Source organism: Rattus norvegicus, chromosome 7 (assembly GCF_021556685.1).
Source record: "Rattus norvegicus strain SHRSP/BbbUtx chromosome 7, alternate assembly SHRSP_T2T, whole genome shotgun sequence".
NCBI classification, from domain to species: domain Eukaryota; kingdom Metazoa; phylum Chordata; class Mammalia; order Rodentia; family Muridae; genus Rattus; species Rattus norvegicus.
In genome coordinates this window covers 121,896,195-121,909,227 of record NC_141540.1, presented here as the reverse complement: position 1 = coordinate 121,909,227, position 13,033 = coordinate 121,896,195, and the positions used below count along the sequence as shown (strand labels likewise).

Here is a 13,033-nt window from a genome sequence, read left to right as displayed (position 1 = left end):
GATATGTGTGACGTTTGTTTCCAGCTCACTCTGCCTTTCTTACTGAGAACACACCCTTGATCAGTACTTCTCAACTTGTGGGTTGCAACCCCTTTGGCAATCGTCTCTCTCCAAAAATACACTATGATTCATAACAGTAGCAAAATTACCATTATCAAGTAGCAACTAAAATAATTTTATGTCTGGGGGTCACCACAACATGAGGAACTGTATTAAGGGATTGCAGCATTAAGAAGGTTGAGAACCACTGCTCTAGGGTAAAAGCCATTTGCTTCCTTTGACCACTTTCCAGATGCTGCCACAGTCTCTGAATAGTGCTATCTTCCTGCGTCTTTCCTTAGCATGCCTGAGATCCTGGGCTCAATCTTCTAGAGTACTGTAGAAGTCAGGAAACTAGAAAGGGACTGGGGGAGGGGAAGAAAGATTTTTAAGGTAGAAGTGAGCATACAACACATATGAAAGTGAATTATGGCAAGTGTTAAGTGGGACTGGTGGTGGAAAGGAAGGGAAGAGAAAAGGATACCTAACACTAAGAATATTTGGGAAAGTCACAGGCCTGAAAAGAGCACTGGCTGCTCTTGCAGAGGACCTGGGTTCAGCTTCCAGCATCTATATGGTAGCTCATAACTGATAATAACTCCAATTCAAGGGGATCTGATACCCTTTCCTGGCCTCTGAAGGAACTAGGTACATGATGGTGCATAATCATACATATAGGCAAATGCCCATATACATAAAAATAAATCTAACCATATGCAAACTTACTGTTTCGTAAGTGGTGTGTGTGTGTGTGTGTGTGTGTGTGTGTGTGTGTGTATGTGTGTATGTGTTTGTGTGTGTGTGTGTGTGTGTGTGTGTGTGTGTGTGTGTGTATTGGAGTGATTCTAAATAGAGGATAATGCTCCTCCAGAAGCTACAGATTTCCAAATAAAAAAGAGTCTAGTGCTGATAGATGGTAGTGGTGCACACTTTTAATCCCAGCACTCAGAAGGCAGAGGCAAGTGGATCTCTGGGTTTGAAGCCAGCCTGGTCTACAGAGTGAGTTCCAGAACAGTCAGGGTTACACAGAGAAACCTTATTTCAAAAAACAAAGCAAAACCAAAAACTAAAAGAAAACAAAAAGTTTAGTGCTAAGAGATATCTGCCCCTCAAAGTGTTGGTCAGAGATGTCCTAAGGATCCCCAAAACAGTACAGGCTGCTGCCACTGCTCTTGATTGCACAGCAGGTCTTGATGGTAAGATCCTATTGCTCAATACACCACACACTTTGGTCACAGGACATGAAGAAATCAAGTCGACACTAAGAGGGAAGTCTCTTTTCTTGCTGCCTTCAAAGTACTGGGAGGTGTTATGCAGCCTGCTGGTGAAGGAAAGTCATCAAAAGTCTTACCCAGCTGTGAGTCTTGCAAGCTACAATCAGAACCAGACTGGCAAGATCTGCCAATCGCCTGCCCCACTAGTGGCACAAATGGTATAGAAGTAGCCAACCCTTTTCTGGTTGGATTTAAGGCCTGACACTCCATGAGAGCAAACACACACTTGGTCCTGCAAATTGATCCAGAAGCCCTGGGTGAGGAATGTGGGGTTAACTACTATTATCTTTTTTCTAAAGTGGTACGGTATCAGATACTCTCTAAAGACCTGCATCTTTACTTAGATTAAAGCTCTTATCAAAGATGCATACCTGAGCAAAGTGTAAAGAATATTCTGTCCGGAGAGTTTTCAGCCATAAGTGAGGTTTACAGTACAGCTCACTCCAACCCCCCCAGCTCAGAGAAAATCTTGGGAGAGGGAGCGAAAAGATTTTAAGAGACAGAGGTTGGGAAGGATCAGGGAAAGCAGTGGCTCCTGGACATGATAGTAACAATATACTCTTGAATTTCTATCAGCTAGGGTATCCTACACCAGGTCAAGATGAACTTTCAACATTCTAGCATAGAGAAGGAAACGCTCATGAGCTCCCACCCTAGTCAAGGAGCTGTTGATAGTCGGTGGGTGTTAGGGAAGGGAAAGAATCAGTTTTCTTTAGCAGTGTGGTCCCTCATAGGTCAACCAAGCTCCAATAGATGGCTCAACATCCATGGGTAGCACAAATCGGACATAAAGTTGGAAACAAATAGTCGGACAGATCTAGGAGTTAGGGGAGGGATAAGGGATGAATGATTAAAATATACACTGTATATCAGCCGGGAATAGTGATGCATGCCCTTAATCCTAGCACTGGGAGGTGGAGGCAGACAGTAAGTCTCAGTCCAGTCAGGGCTATATAGTGAGACTCTTGTCTCAAACCAATAAAGTAAATAGACTATACACAGAAATCCTCAAAGAAGTAACAAAAAAATATTATACTAATGGAAAAAATTGCTCAATTCAAACTCACTGTCTTGAGCTTTATGGTGAACTAGCTGGCGATTTTAGAATGAAGCTTAAGCCCATGAACTACTTTTGAGAAGTGTCTGAGGTGTGGATTAGAGCTCACACTCTGCATATGGATACTCCAGTTTTTCAGTATTATTTCTGGAAATGCCTTATAACTTTACTCTTGCGTCTTTGTCAAAGTTTATTACCCATCTACCTGAGAACTTATTCCTAGCCTCTCACTATTTGTTCCATGATTTATAGTCTCTGCTTTGCTGTTGATAAATTATTTTCTTGATTTACTGTGTTGATAACATCTGATATTTTTATCTGGAAAATGTTTTTCATTATTTTATTTTATATTACATTCATCTTGTTACACAAAACAAAAAAAAATTACACATTTGACTATAGCCTGTTTCACTGCATGTATATACTGTATAACATTTAAATGAAGTTAAACATATCTATCTCCCGCACATACACAAATACTCATAAATCCTAAAGCCATACAAAGGTGTGTTTTGGGCTCTGGGTTCAACAGTCGCTATTTGAACATCCACTGTGTGTCAGGTATTATCCAGGTCCAGGAAGCTGTAAAACTGTTTATTATTATCTGGAAAGACTGCGGTTAAACACTTCCCTATAGTGTGTGAGGCCCTGGTTTAAATCCATAGCACTAAAGATTCATCCATCCATCCATCCACCCATCCATCCATCCATCCATCCATCCATCCATCCATCCATCCACCCACCCATCCATCAATCATGGTGTCATAATGAAAATGAAGAGAGATGATTTCACAGCAAAGGTGAGATTTAAAATTCTGAACTCAGTTTCCATTTTCTCTTATCTTTCTATTTTTTTCCCTCCCTCATTCTTTTTTTTTTTAATCCTAGGCTTGGTCACACTGACCGTGTGCATGATCCTCCTTCCTCTGTCACCCGGGAGCTGGTGTTATGGAGGCAGGCCACCAAGCCTAGTCTTACTAGGTGCTGGGGAATGAAGAAGGGCTCTACTTATGGTAGGTAGGCACTATTCCAGTTTGGCTATGCCTCCGGTCTCTTACACGCAGTCCTAAAGGAGGTGGCTTGCCATTTGCCAGGTAAAGGAAACTGAAGAGACAGAAGCAAAGGCTTTTCTAATTACTAACATCAGTGCTACCAAACAATGGCACTAAGGAGGAGGATGAGAATATGTAATTGAGTTCTGGTTCTGTGGTCTTCCTTTCAGCATAGTTGGAATGCAGACTAGTACCTCAAACTACCTAGGAATCCCCAGTACAACTTGGATCCAATGATCTTCAGATTCCTGTTGGAAATTAGAATGCTACTATCATACTCTGTTATATTTATAAATTAGAATTTTAAAGGGGCTTGTTTTATTACTTTTTTTCTTCTTTTTGTTTCTCTCTTCCTTTCTTTTCTTTTTCCTTTTTCTGTTTGTTTGAGAGAGGATCTCTCTATGTAGTCTTGGCTGCCCTGTAAATTGGTATAAAGACCAGGCTGGCCTCATACTCATGCGTCTCAAGAGAGCTCTTCATGCCTCTTCCTCCCAAGTGGTGAGATTAAAGGCAACAAAACCATGACCAACTTTATTACTGTTTTGTGTATGTATACATACCTTTGTATGGGGATCTGCATGCTGTTAAACAGAGTGGCCAAATAGAGAGTGAGGAATAGAAGAACAAAAGGAATCTTCTTTCCCCTTTGCCTTGCTTGAGACTGAGCTGAGGACCTGTGTTTGCAAGGTAAGTGCTTTACTACTGTGCTCCAAGGCTAGCCTCTGGATCTTTAGTCTGACCTAGGTATTTATTTATTGAAATGTGTATGATATGTGAGTGACTGTGTGTGTGCACATCAACAACTCGTGTGGAGGTTGGCAGACAACACGTGGGAGGCCTTTCCTTCCTTCCCTCTAAATGGGTTTCAGGGATCGCACTCAGGGCATGGGAATTGTGTGGCAAGTGCTTTTACCTACTCAGTTCCCTGGTAGGACCATGAGTGCACTTTTTTTTTCTTTTCTTTTTTTTCTTTTCTTTTTTTTCGGAGCTGGGGACCGAACCCAGGGCCTTGCGCTTGCTAGGCAAGCGCTCTACCACTGAGCTAAATCCCCAACCCCACGAGTGCACTTTTTAAGACTTATTTATTTTATGTATATGAGTACACTGTAGCTGTCTTCAGACACACCAGAAGGGGGCCTCAGATCTTACTACAGATGGTTATGAGCCACCATGTGGTTGCTGGGAATTGAACTCAGGACCTCTGGAAGAGTAGTCGGGTGCTCTTAACCGCTGAGCCACCTCTCCGGCCCCCATGACTACATTTTTATGAGTTGTTCTACCTTATAAGATGAATCCCTTCACAGTCTGATACTCTTTTGTTGCTGGAGACAGGCTCTTCTGTCCTGAAATGGCTGAACTCGCTGTATACTTGTGGATGACACTGACTTCAGACTCTTCTGCCTTCATCTTTGAGTGCTGGGATGCATGTATGATGCACTACCATACCCAGTTAATGTTATGTGGTGCTGGGGATCAAACCCAAGGCTCTGACGCATGCCAGCCAAGCACTCTACCTTGCCATCACTGACTGATCTTTTGAATACTGTGAACAATACAGCAATCTGAAGTGAACACAATTTTGCAAAAACTTCTTCAATAGACTGTGCTTTCAGATATTTGGTCTCTCAAAAAAAAATCAAATGAAGAATTAATAGATTCAAAAAATATTTGCTAGAAAAATTGGATCACTTTAGTGACTTTAGTAGACTACTGACATGTATCACGTATCCTTTGAGGATGAGAGTCAATTTCAGCACAGAGGTTCAAAGTGTAGATTTGTTAGAAAATAAAACTGAAAATGGACAGAATGAAAGAGGGCAAACCCATCAATCAGCACATGAAAAACCAACACTTAGCTTGAAAATCACTTACAATAAATGCTCTTCCCGTGAGTGTCAAAGAAAACAGCATCAAAACTAAATCAAAAGCCTTCGTGGATGAAACAGTTATCTGAAACAAGCTCTCCAAAAGCATGATGAAGTGTCTGGCCAGCCTAGCCTAGGATTCGGAGACCCACCTGCCTCTGCTGGGATCAAAGGGGTGCACTATGATGCCTTGCATGGTGACTTTTCAAAACACAGCACAAGCAGACACTTGCTCATACATTATGCTGCCTCATGTGTTGTTTCTCCTCACTGCTGTGACCAAGTACCTGCCTGGCAAGTTCAAACTTCATCAAGATGACTGGATCTAATATTACCTAGGAGACACACTTTGGGGTGTGTCTGTGAAGATGTTTCCAGAGATATTTAGCTGAGGAAGAACTCACACTGAATGTGGGTGGCCTTATCCCATGGGCTAAGGTCTTACACTGAATAAAAATGACAACAGGTGATAGCGTGAGCATTGGCATTCATCTTTCTGCTGACTAAGTATGACATGATGTGACCAGCTACCTCATGCTCTCTCTCCACACACCATGATGGATTCCATCAAACTACGATCCTAAATAAGTCCTTTCTTCCTTAAGCTGCTTTTGCCAAGTACTTTTGACAGACTGCAGTGGCAGAGCATTTACCTGGCATTTGCAAAGCCCTGAGTTCAATTACCAGTACCACAGGAAACAAAACAATAACAACAAAAACAAAATCACAAAACAAAGAAACAAAAACTTTATTTTTCCTCAAACAAAAGATCACAGCTACTTTGCTCCTGACACTGACAGAGGGTGAATATATTTAGGAAGGTACATTTCTGCCTAATTATTTCAATATAGGGTAACAGAGCAGACCCAGAATGAATGAATCAACTAAAGAATGAATGAACAAAAACAAACAAGGGTAGGGACTATACTTCAGTGCTCACCTAACAAGTGCAAGACCCTGGACTCCATCCTTACCACCAAACCACACCATACAATAAAGCTTAAGGGCTTAGGGGCTTCTAGAGAATGGTAAAGGTGTCACACAAGACACTCAGGTTTAACATGCTGTTTTAAACCCTCTAAAAGAGAACACACACGTGTGCAGAATTTGTCCCTCAAGGATTTATGACCACTGGAAGAAGCCAACTCAGGACAGGTTGCAATTACCAAAGAGGCCTTTGAAGACAAAGACAGGTTTGTTTAGGAAATGGACGCTAGGCCTCTAAAGAGCAGAACTTTTCTTGGTGTCAAGGAAGAAGTCTTCCTGCCCTTTCACTATTTCTTTCCCAACTTGCTATTCTTCATAAGGCTTTGGCCTTGACTTCTGATACTGTGCTAACCACAGTCCCTTCAGGAGCACTGCTCAGGGACAGCTAAAGAACTGACAGAATAATACTATAAGCACCTTACAGTCACAGCTAGATCTGGGACCAAACCTTAAATTCCATTTCGAGTTGTACTGACACAGGTAGATCTTTGACTAAAATAGAGACAAGAGGCTCCAAGTAGAAATGACACTAGAGCTGGAGAGATGGCTCAGTCGTAAAGACTGCTCTTCCAGAGGATAAGGCTTGATTCCCAGCATTCACAGAGCAGCTCACAACCATGTGTTACTCTGGTTCCAGGGAATCTGACACCCTTTTCTGGAATCCATGGGTATCAGTCATACATGTGGTGCACAGACATACATGCAGGCAAAAACACCCATATACATAAAACAAGTACATCTTTAAAAAACAAAACAAAAACAAAAAACCCAAAACTGTGCCAGTAAGATGGCATGTGTCTACTGTGAATACAGAAGCCCTTGACGTGATTTTTATAGGACAATACTGTGGGGTACAAGAGTGGTAGGAGCCATGGAGAAAATCACCTGAAGTATTTCTCCTCCCTTTTCAGGGAACCAAATAGGTGTCTGGCATTCTAATTCCCTAAAGAGGAACTGATGCCCCCAGCTCATCCAAAATGAAAGTGCAGTAGACAGAATGGAGCGAAGTTAGGATTTATACTGTGAGCTATTTTTAAAACTGTTAGCTTAGCAAATTAAAGGGCTGTGAAGATCTCCTGGTTTCCATTCACAACAAACACAAGACAAGGCACTCCCCTTTAATGAATCTGGCCTCCTGGCAGCAGTCTATTCTGCATAATTCATTCCTTAGGGTTTAGGAAACATCATTTTCTTAAGATCTACCAAAATAAACTATTTTCTAGGAACAAAAAGAGGGAGAAGGACGAAGAAGAGGAGTTTTCTTTACAGATTTTGGTAACTGTCATGAATCACCATCCCATTCAATTTAGGAAACACTGTCTAAATAAAACTTGGAGTTATGTCAGTGCTTTAAGTCCATCTTAAGTGTTTTTCCTTTAAAAGGGCATATGAAAAATCAGTCTGCTTTGAAACACCATTTTCTCAATTCTATGACAGATTAAGGGAAAATAAGATCTATTTACAGTCACTAAAAAGCTATACCACAGGTCCCAAATTGAAGTTTAAAACCAGCTACTTTTTCAGAAGTGGGAAGAGATAAATCCTGAATTACTGAGAATGTTGGCTAAGTTATACTACTTTTAGGCCCTGTTTCATCAGGTAAAAACTTGATTTTAATGGTGATCAGAAGTTTCAACTATCACTGGAATTGAATTTCAGGAAGTAGTATGCAGACGAGCCCACACTTAGAGTGTACAGACAGCCCATTAATTGAGCCTCCTTCATGAAGACATTGCTAAGGAAAGGAAGCACCATTTCATACTTTCTTTGGAAAACACCCAAACTTAATTAGTTCAATTTGGAACATCCTGAGCCGTAAAGCCTTGGCTTAAGCATAACATAAATTTTGATTAGCCAAGTGTGAAAAACAACAAAGCCAACTTTTTTGTCCCTCCAGTTAATCTATAAATAGAAGTAATGCATCAACGAAGCAACTGGTATGCGCTGCAGGATCTCGGACGTCTACAGAGCCCAGCAAACATGCTCTCAGCACACTGAACCAACTGCTTCTGGGCTCTGTAATAGGACCCTTTTAATAAACTGTGACTCACTGTTTGCTTTCTTCTCCAGGAGGTGGAGTCTTGCCATGCCCTTCCATTACAAAATCCTCCTGTTCCACCTGCAAAGGCAAGCACCACAGGTCAGCAGCAGTCAGTACTATGATGCTCCAGTGCCAGGCCCTCCTCTGTGCACACCCACAGGGTGTCACTATAGCGTCTAGAACTTGAGACTTTCATTCTCCAGGTTTGCTCATGGCACTTCTCCTTGATGAATTTACAGGATGAAAAGAAGATCTGCAACTCATACACCTACGACAAAGAACTAGCATCCAGAACATAGAGGACTATCTAAGAATCAATGAGAAAATACCAGCCCATGAAAAACCTGCAAATGACTGGGTAGGAGTGTCACTGAAGAAAACACATAAATGGTCCCTAAACACACGAAAAGCTGCATAATTTCATGTCAGTCAGAAAAATGCAAATTAAAACCACAAAGAGATAGCATTTCACAACCACCAGACTGGGCCAAATGACAAAGCCCAGCAGCATGGAGTGTTAGCAGAAGTGAGAAGCATGGCTGCTCTCCACTCCTAGTGGGAGGGAAAACTGGTACAACAACTTTGAGAAAGTTTGTCTTCACTTGGAACATTTGAATAAAGAAAGACTTACCACCAAACTTCAAATACATTTCTAGGTATGTGCTCTAAAGGAATGTTTATAAATATACAAAAGTATCCATTTGATATTATATCTTCTCCCCTCAAATCTATCTCTATCCCCCACCCAAGACAGGATTAGAACAACTGGAACGGGGGCTATCCCAAAAGCTGTTGTCTGTGGATGGGATATGTTCTTCTAGTTGGGCTGCCTTGTCTGGCCTCAGTGGAAAAAGCACCCAGTCTCCAGGGAACTTGGAGTGGCAGGGTTGGGGGTATTCCCAGGGGGACGGCCACTCACTCAGAGGAGAGGGGAAGGGGGAGGGGGAGGATTGTTGGGGGGTGATCGGGAGGGGGGATAATGAGTAGGATATGAAGTAAATAAGTAAAAAAATTAAATTAAAATTTAAAAAACAGCATGCACTACCACCATCTAGCAGAGCAATGACGTTCTTAACAGAAGAAAATACAAAAATAAATATCCACTGACAAAAGAATAGGTTAAGACATTTTTAGCTACACACTCAACCCAGCTGGGTTACAAAAAAAATCTAACCTTTGTTGAAAGAATTACCTTCTCCCTTGGTATTTACGGGGCCTGAGACTGACGCCAGGACTCTCAAGGATGCCAAAATCCAAGGAAGTTCTGTACAAAGCAGAACAGAATTTGCATACAACCTAAGCTATCATAGTTTGTACCCCTGGGCCCAGAATATATTTTTCATTTTAACATGTTATTTATTTACGTGTATTTATGCATGTATGTACATAAATATACGGGGAGGCAAGTGGACAGCCTCTGGGAGTTGGCTATCTCCTACCATGTGGTCATGGGAATTAAACTCAGGTAGTCAGACTTGTCAGCTAGATTTTTTTTTACCCACTGAGCCATCTCACTAGACCAAAATATTTTTGTTGTTTTTGTTTGGAATAGAATCTCATGTAGTCCTGGCTGGAACTGAACTTGCTATTATGGACTCAAGGCTGGCCTTGAACTTTTAATCCTCCTGTTTCTTATCACTCAAGTGCTGGGATAACATGTAACCCCTACGCTCAGCTCTAGACTTCTTTTAACACCTAATTAAAAATGAATGCTATGTGAATTGCTGTCATAGTGTATCATTTATGGAATAACCAAAGAGATGTACTTACTCAGTGTAAGGACAATGCTTTCTAGTATTTTTTTTCTTAACACAAAGAGTAGAACCCACTATCTCATGCTCAGTAGACAAGAATTCTTTATGACTGAGCTAGAGGCCTTACCTATTTCCCCCGACCTCAAGATATTTTCTAACTGTAAGTGGTTGAGTGTTCTGAGTGAGGAACTCATATAGGGAGGATGTACACAAATAGGTTATGGCTTTATTTATGAATATGTACAAACACATATGTATATACAAACTCTTGCTACAGTAGTCCAGCCTGGCTTCAAACTTACAATCCTGCTTCCTCCGTCGATATACAATTATTTACTTAAAGATTTATTTGTATGTGTATAGGCGCTGTGTCACATCTGTATCTATGTATCCAATGTGTGTCTGGTGCCCAGCGAGGACAGAAAAAGGCATCAGATCCCCTAGACGGTTCTGAGCTGCCATGTAGGTTCAGGGAATTAAACCTGGGTCCTCTGGAAGAGCAGCCAGTGGTTTTTTTTTTTTTTTTTTTTTTTTGCTTGTCTTAAGTTTATTTGTAAAAACAGCATAGGACACTGGTCATCTGCAAATAGTGTGTAGGTAGGTGTGTCACAGGGGTCCATCTGTCTTCACACTGGCAGGAGCCTTTTCTATGGGGCCTTCACAGGGGCCTGGGCACCCTTGGGAGCCTGGGCTGGAGCTGAAGCCTGGGCCTTAGCTGGAGCTTTGGCCTCTGCCTTGGTTTGAACCTTGGGCTTTGGTTGGCAGAGCCTAAGACCCTTGGCCATGTAGCTTCGAATCTTCTTCCCCAGCTTGGGGTGAGCAATGAAAGCCAGATGGCTGGGTTTGCGGCTGGAGCCCTTTGGCTTGATGGCCTGAGGCTTCACAAGGGCCTTGATGGCCTCTGCTCGTGCACTCACTGCCTTGGCATTGTTGGCCTGCATCTCCTTCAGGCCTTTCTTGTTGTTCTTCTTGGCAAAGCCAATGTTCCTCAGGAATTTGGGGTTGACCCCCTTAAGAGATTTGTATCTTTGTGATCCAGGTTTTTTGATGCCATTTCTGTGCCATTTGCGGGACTGGTTGTGTGTGGTGTGGTTCTTAGGCTTGGCCATGTCTGCATGGTAAGCCGCGGCTCCCACAGCGCCTGGGACCCCCAGCCAGTGCTCTTAACCTGGACATTTCTCCAGTACTCTTGTAGTTTTAAACACTTACAAGTTGAGCATTCACAATCAGAAAATTTCATTACACTGGTACTTGAAGTTTCAGTGTTGAAAGCATTTCAGATTTCCGATTTCTAGATTAGAAACACATGATCTATAAATGATACACAAATCATCACAAAACCCAAAAGTTTAAAAATCTAAAATAGGGCTGGAGAGATGGCTCAGTGGTTAAGAGCACCCGACTGCTCTTCCAGAGGTCATGAGTTCAATTCCCAGCAACCACATGGTGGCTCACAACCATCTGTAAAGAGATCCGATGCCCTCTTCTGGTGTATCAGAAGACAGCTACAGTGTACTTATATATAATAATGAAAAAAAAAATCTAAAATACTTCTGGTCCTGGACATTTAGAGATAATGGACATTAAATGTGTACTTATGTACAAATATAACTATATAAAGAAAGCTTTGACTATTAAGAAAGAAAATGATTAATATGAAATTTATGGTAGTAATTTTCTTAGCAAGGGAGAGAGCATGATCAGGGAACAAATTGATTCAGGGAGAACACATGGCTCCCACCTAGGGGATGATTACCTTCTCCTTCTTGACTTATTCCCTGCACTCAGGAAGTACAGTCAGGCGAGTCTCTTGGAGTTTGAGGTCAGCCAGAGCTCAATGGGGGTTGGGGAGTCTTTGTAATTATTCTTTTAACTATATGTTTATATATAGTTAATATAGAGTTTATATAAATTTCTAAGGAAAACAGGCATTTTTACTGCCAGGTATTTACTGGTCATAAAGGATACTTCTGCTAATGGGCCTATTAGTCCTATGAAAACTACCCCAAAGGCATAATTTAAAAACAAGGAATAGGTGATGGTTCAGTGGTTAAGAGCACTGACATTTCTGCAGAGAACCTGGGTTTGTGCCCAGTTCCCCTATCATGGCCTACAACCATTCCATAAGATTTGATACCCTCTTCTGATCTCTGCAAATCAAAGGAATTCACATGGTATACATGCAGACATTTAGGCAAAATATTCATACACAGAATAAAGCAATGAGTCTTTAAAAAAACAAAGTGGGGCTGGAGAGATGGCTCAGTGGTTAAGAGCACCATCTGTTCTTCCAAAGGACCTGGGTTCAATTCCCAGTACCCACACAGCAGCTTGCAACTGTCTGTAACTCCAGTTCCAAGGGATCTGGTACTCTTACACCAATGCACACATAAAATAAAGTCAAATAAATCATTCTTATTTTGTCTTTTTTTTTTTTTTTTTGAGCTGAGGACCGAACCCAGGGCCTTCCACTGAGCTAAATCCCCAACCCCCAAATAAATCATTCTTTAAAAAAAAAAAAAGCAACAGTGAGAACTGAGACTGGCTGACTCCATGACAGACTTAAAATTGGCAGTTCAAGAGTCTAGGCCTCAATTTCTGTTTCCAAAAACTGGGCAAGTCTGGGCTAGTCAGTTAATAGAAAAACCCCAGGCTTCAGGTAACCAATCAGAAACTGCCCAGCCATCAGTAGCTGTCCTACCACCTGGCCTGAGGTAAGGGCAATGGGTCAGCAACAGTTTCCAGCCCCCAGCCCCCCACCCCAACAACAGTTCTGGAATATCCCTAGGTATAGAGCCAACCGATTAAGATAAAGCTCACCTACTCCTCTCTGGAATTTCCCTAATGTGCTTTAAATTGGGCCTGCAAGCTCATTTGGGCATCTCCATCTTGGTAAATGGTAGACCCCAGCATGTTGAACATCTGCAGAATAAAATGAATGCTCTCTGCTTTCCCATACTATTT

General features: G+C 41.7%; 1 protein-coding gene and 1 pseudogene across 20 annotated transcripts in view; both read right to left on the bottom strand.

Moving 5' to 3' along the window:
• Tnrc6b (trinucleotide repeat containing adaptor 6B) overlaps positions 1-13,033 on the bottom strand; it is a 217,497-nt gene that overhangs the window by 134,536 nt on the left and 69,928 nt on the right. For 15 of the 20 annotated variants that reach the window (XM_087555665.1, XM_087555680.1, XM_087555667.1 and 12 more), the window contains 1 exon segment: positions 8,326-8,393. The exons of the other annotated variants lie outside the window; for them this stretch is intronic. In XM_087555665.1, coding sequence (XP_087411791.1) covers positions 8,326-8,393 — 68 coding nt within the window. 20 annotated transcript variants of the gene reach the window in all.
• Rpl29-ps1 (ribosomal protein L29, pseudogene 1) lies at positions 10,605-11,218 on the bottom strand (annotated as a pseudogene).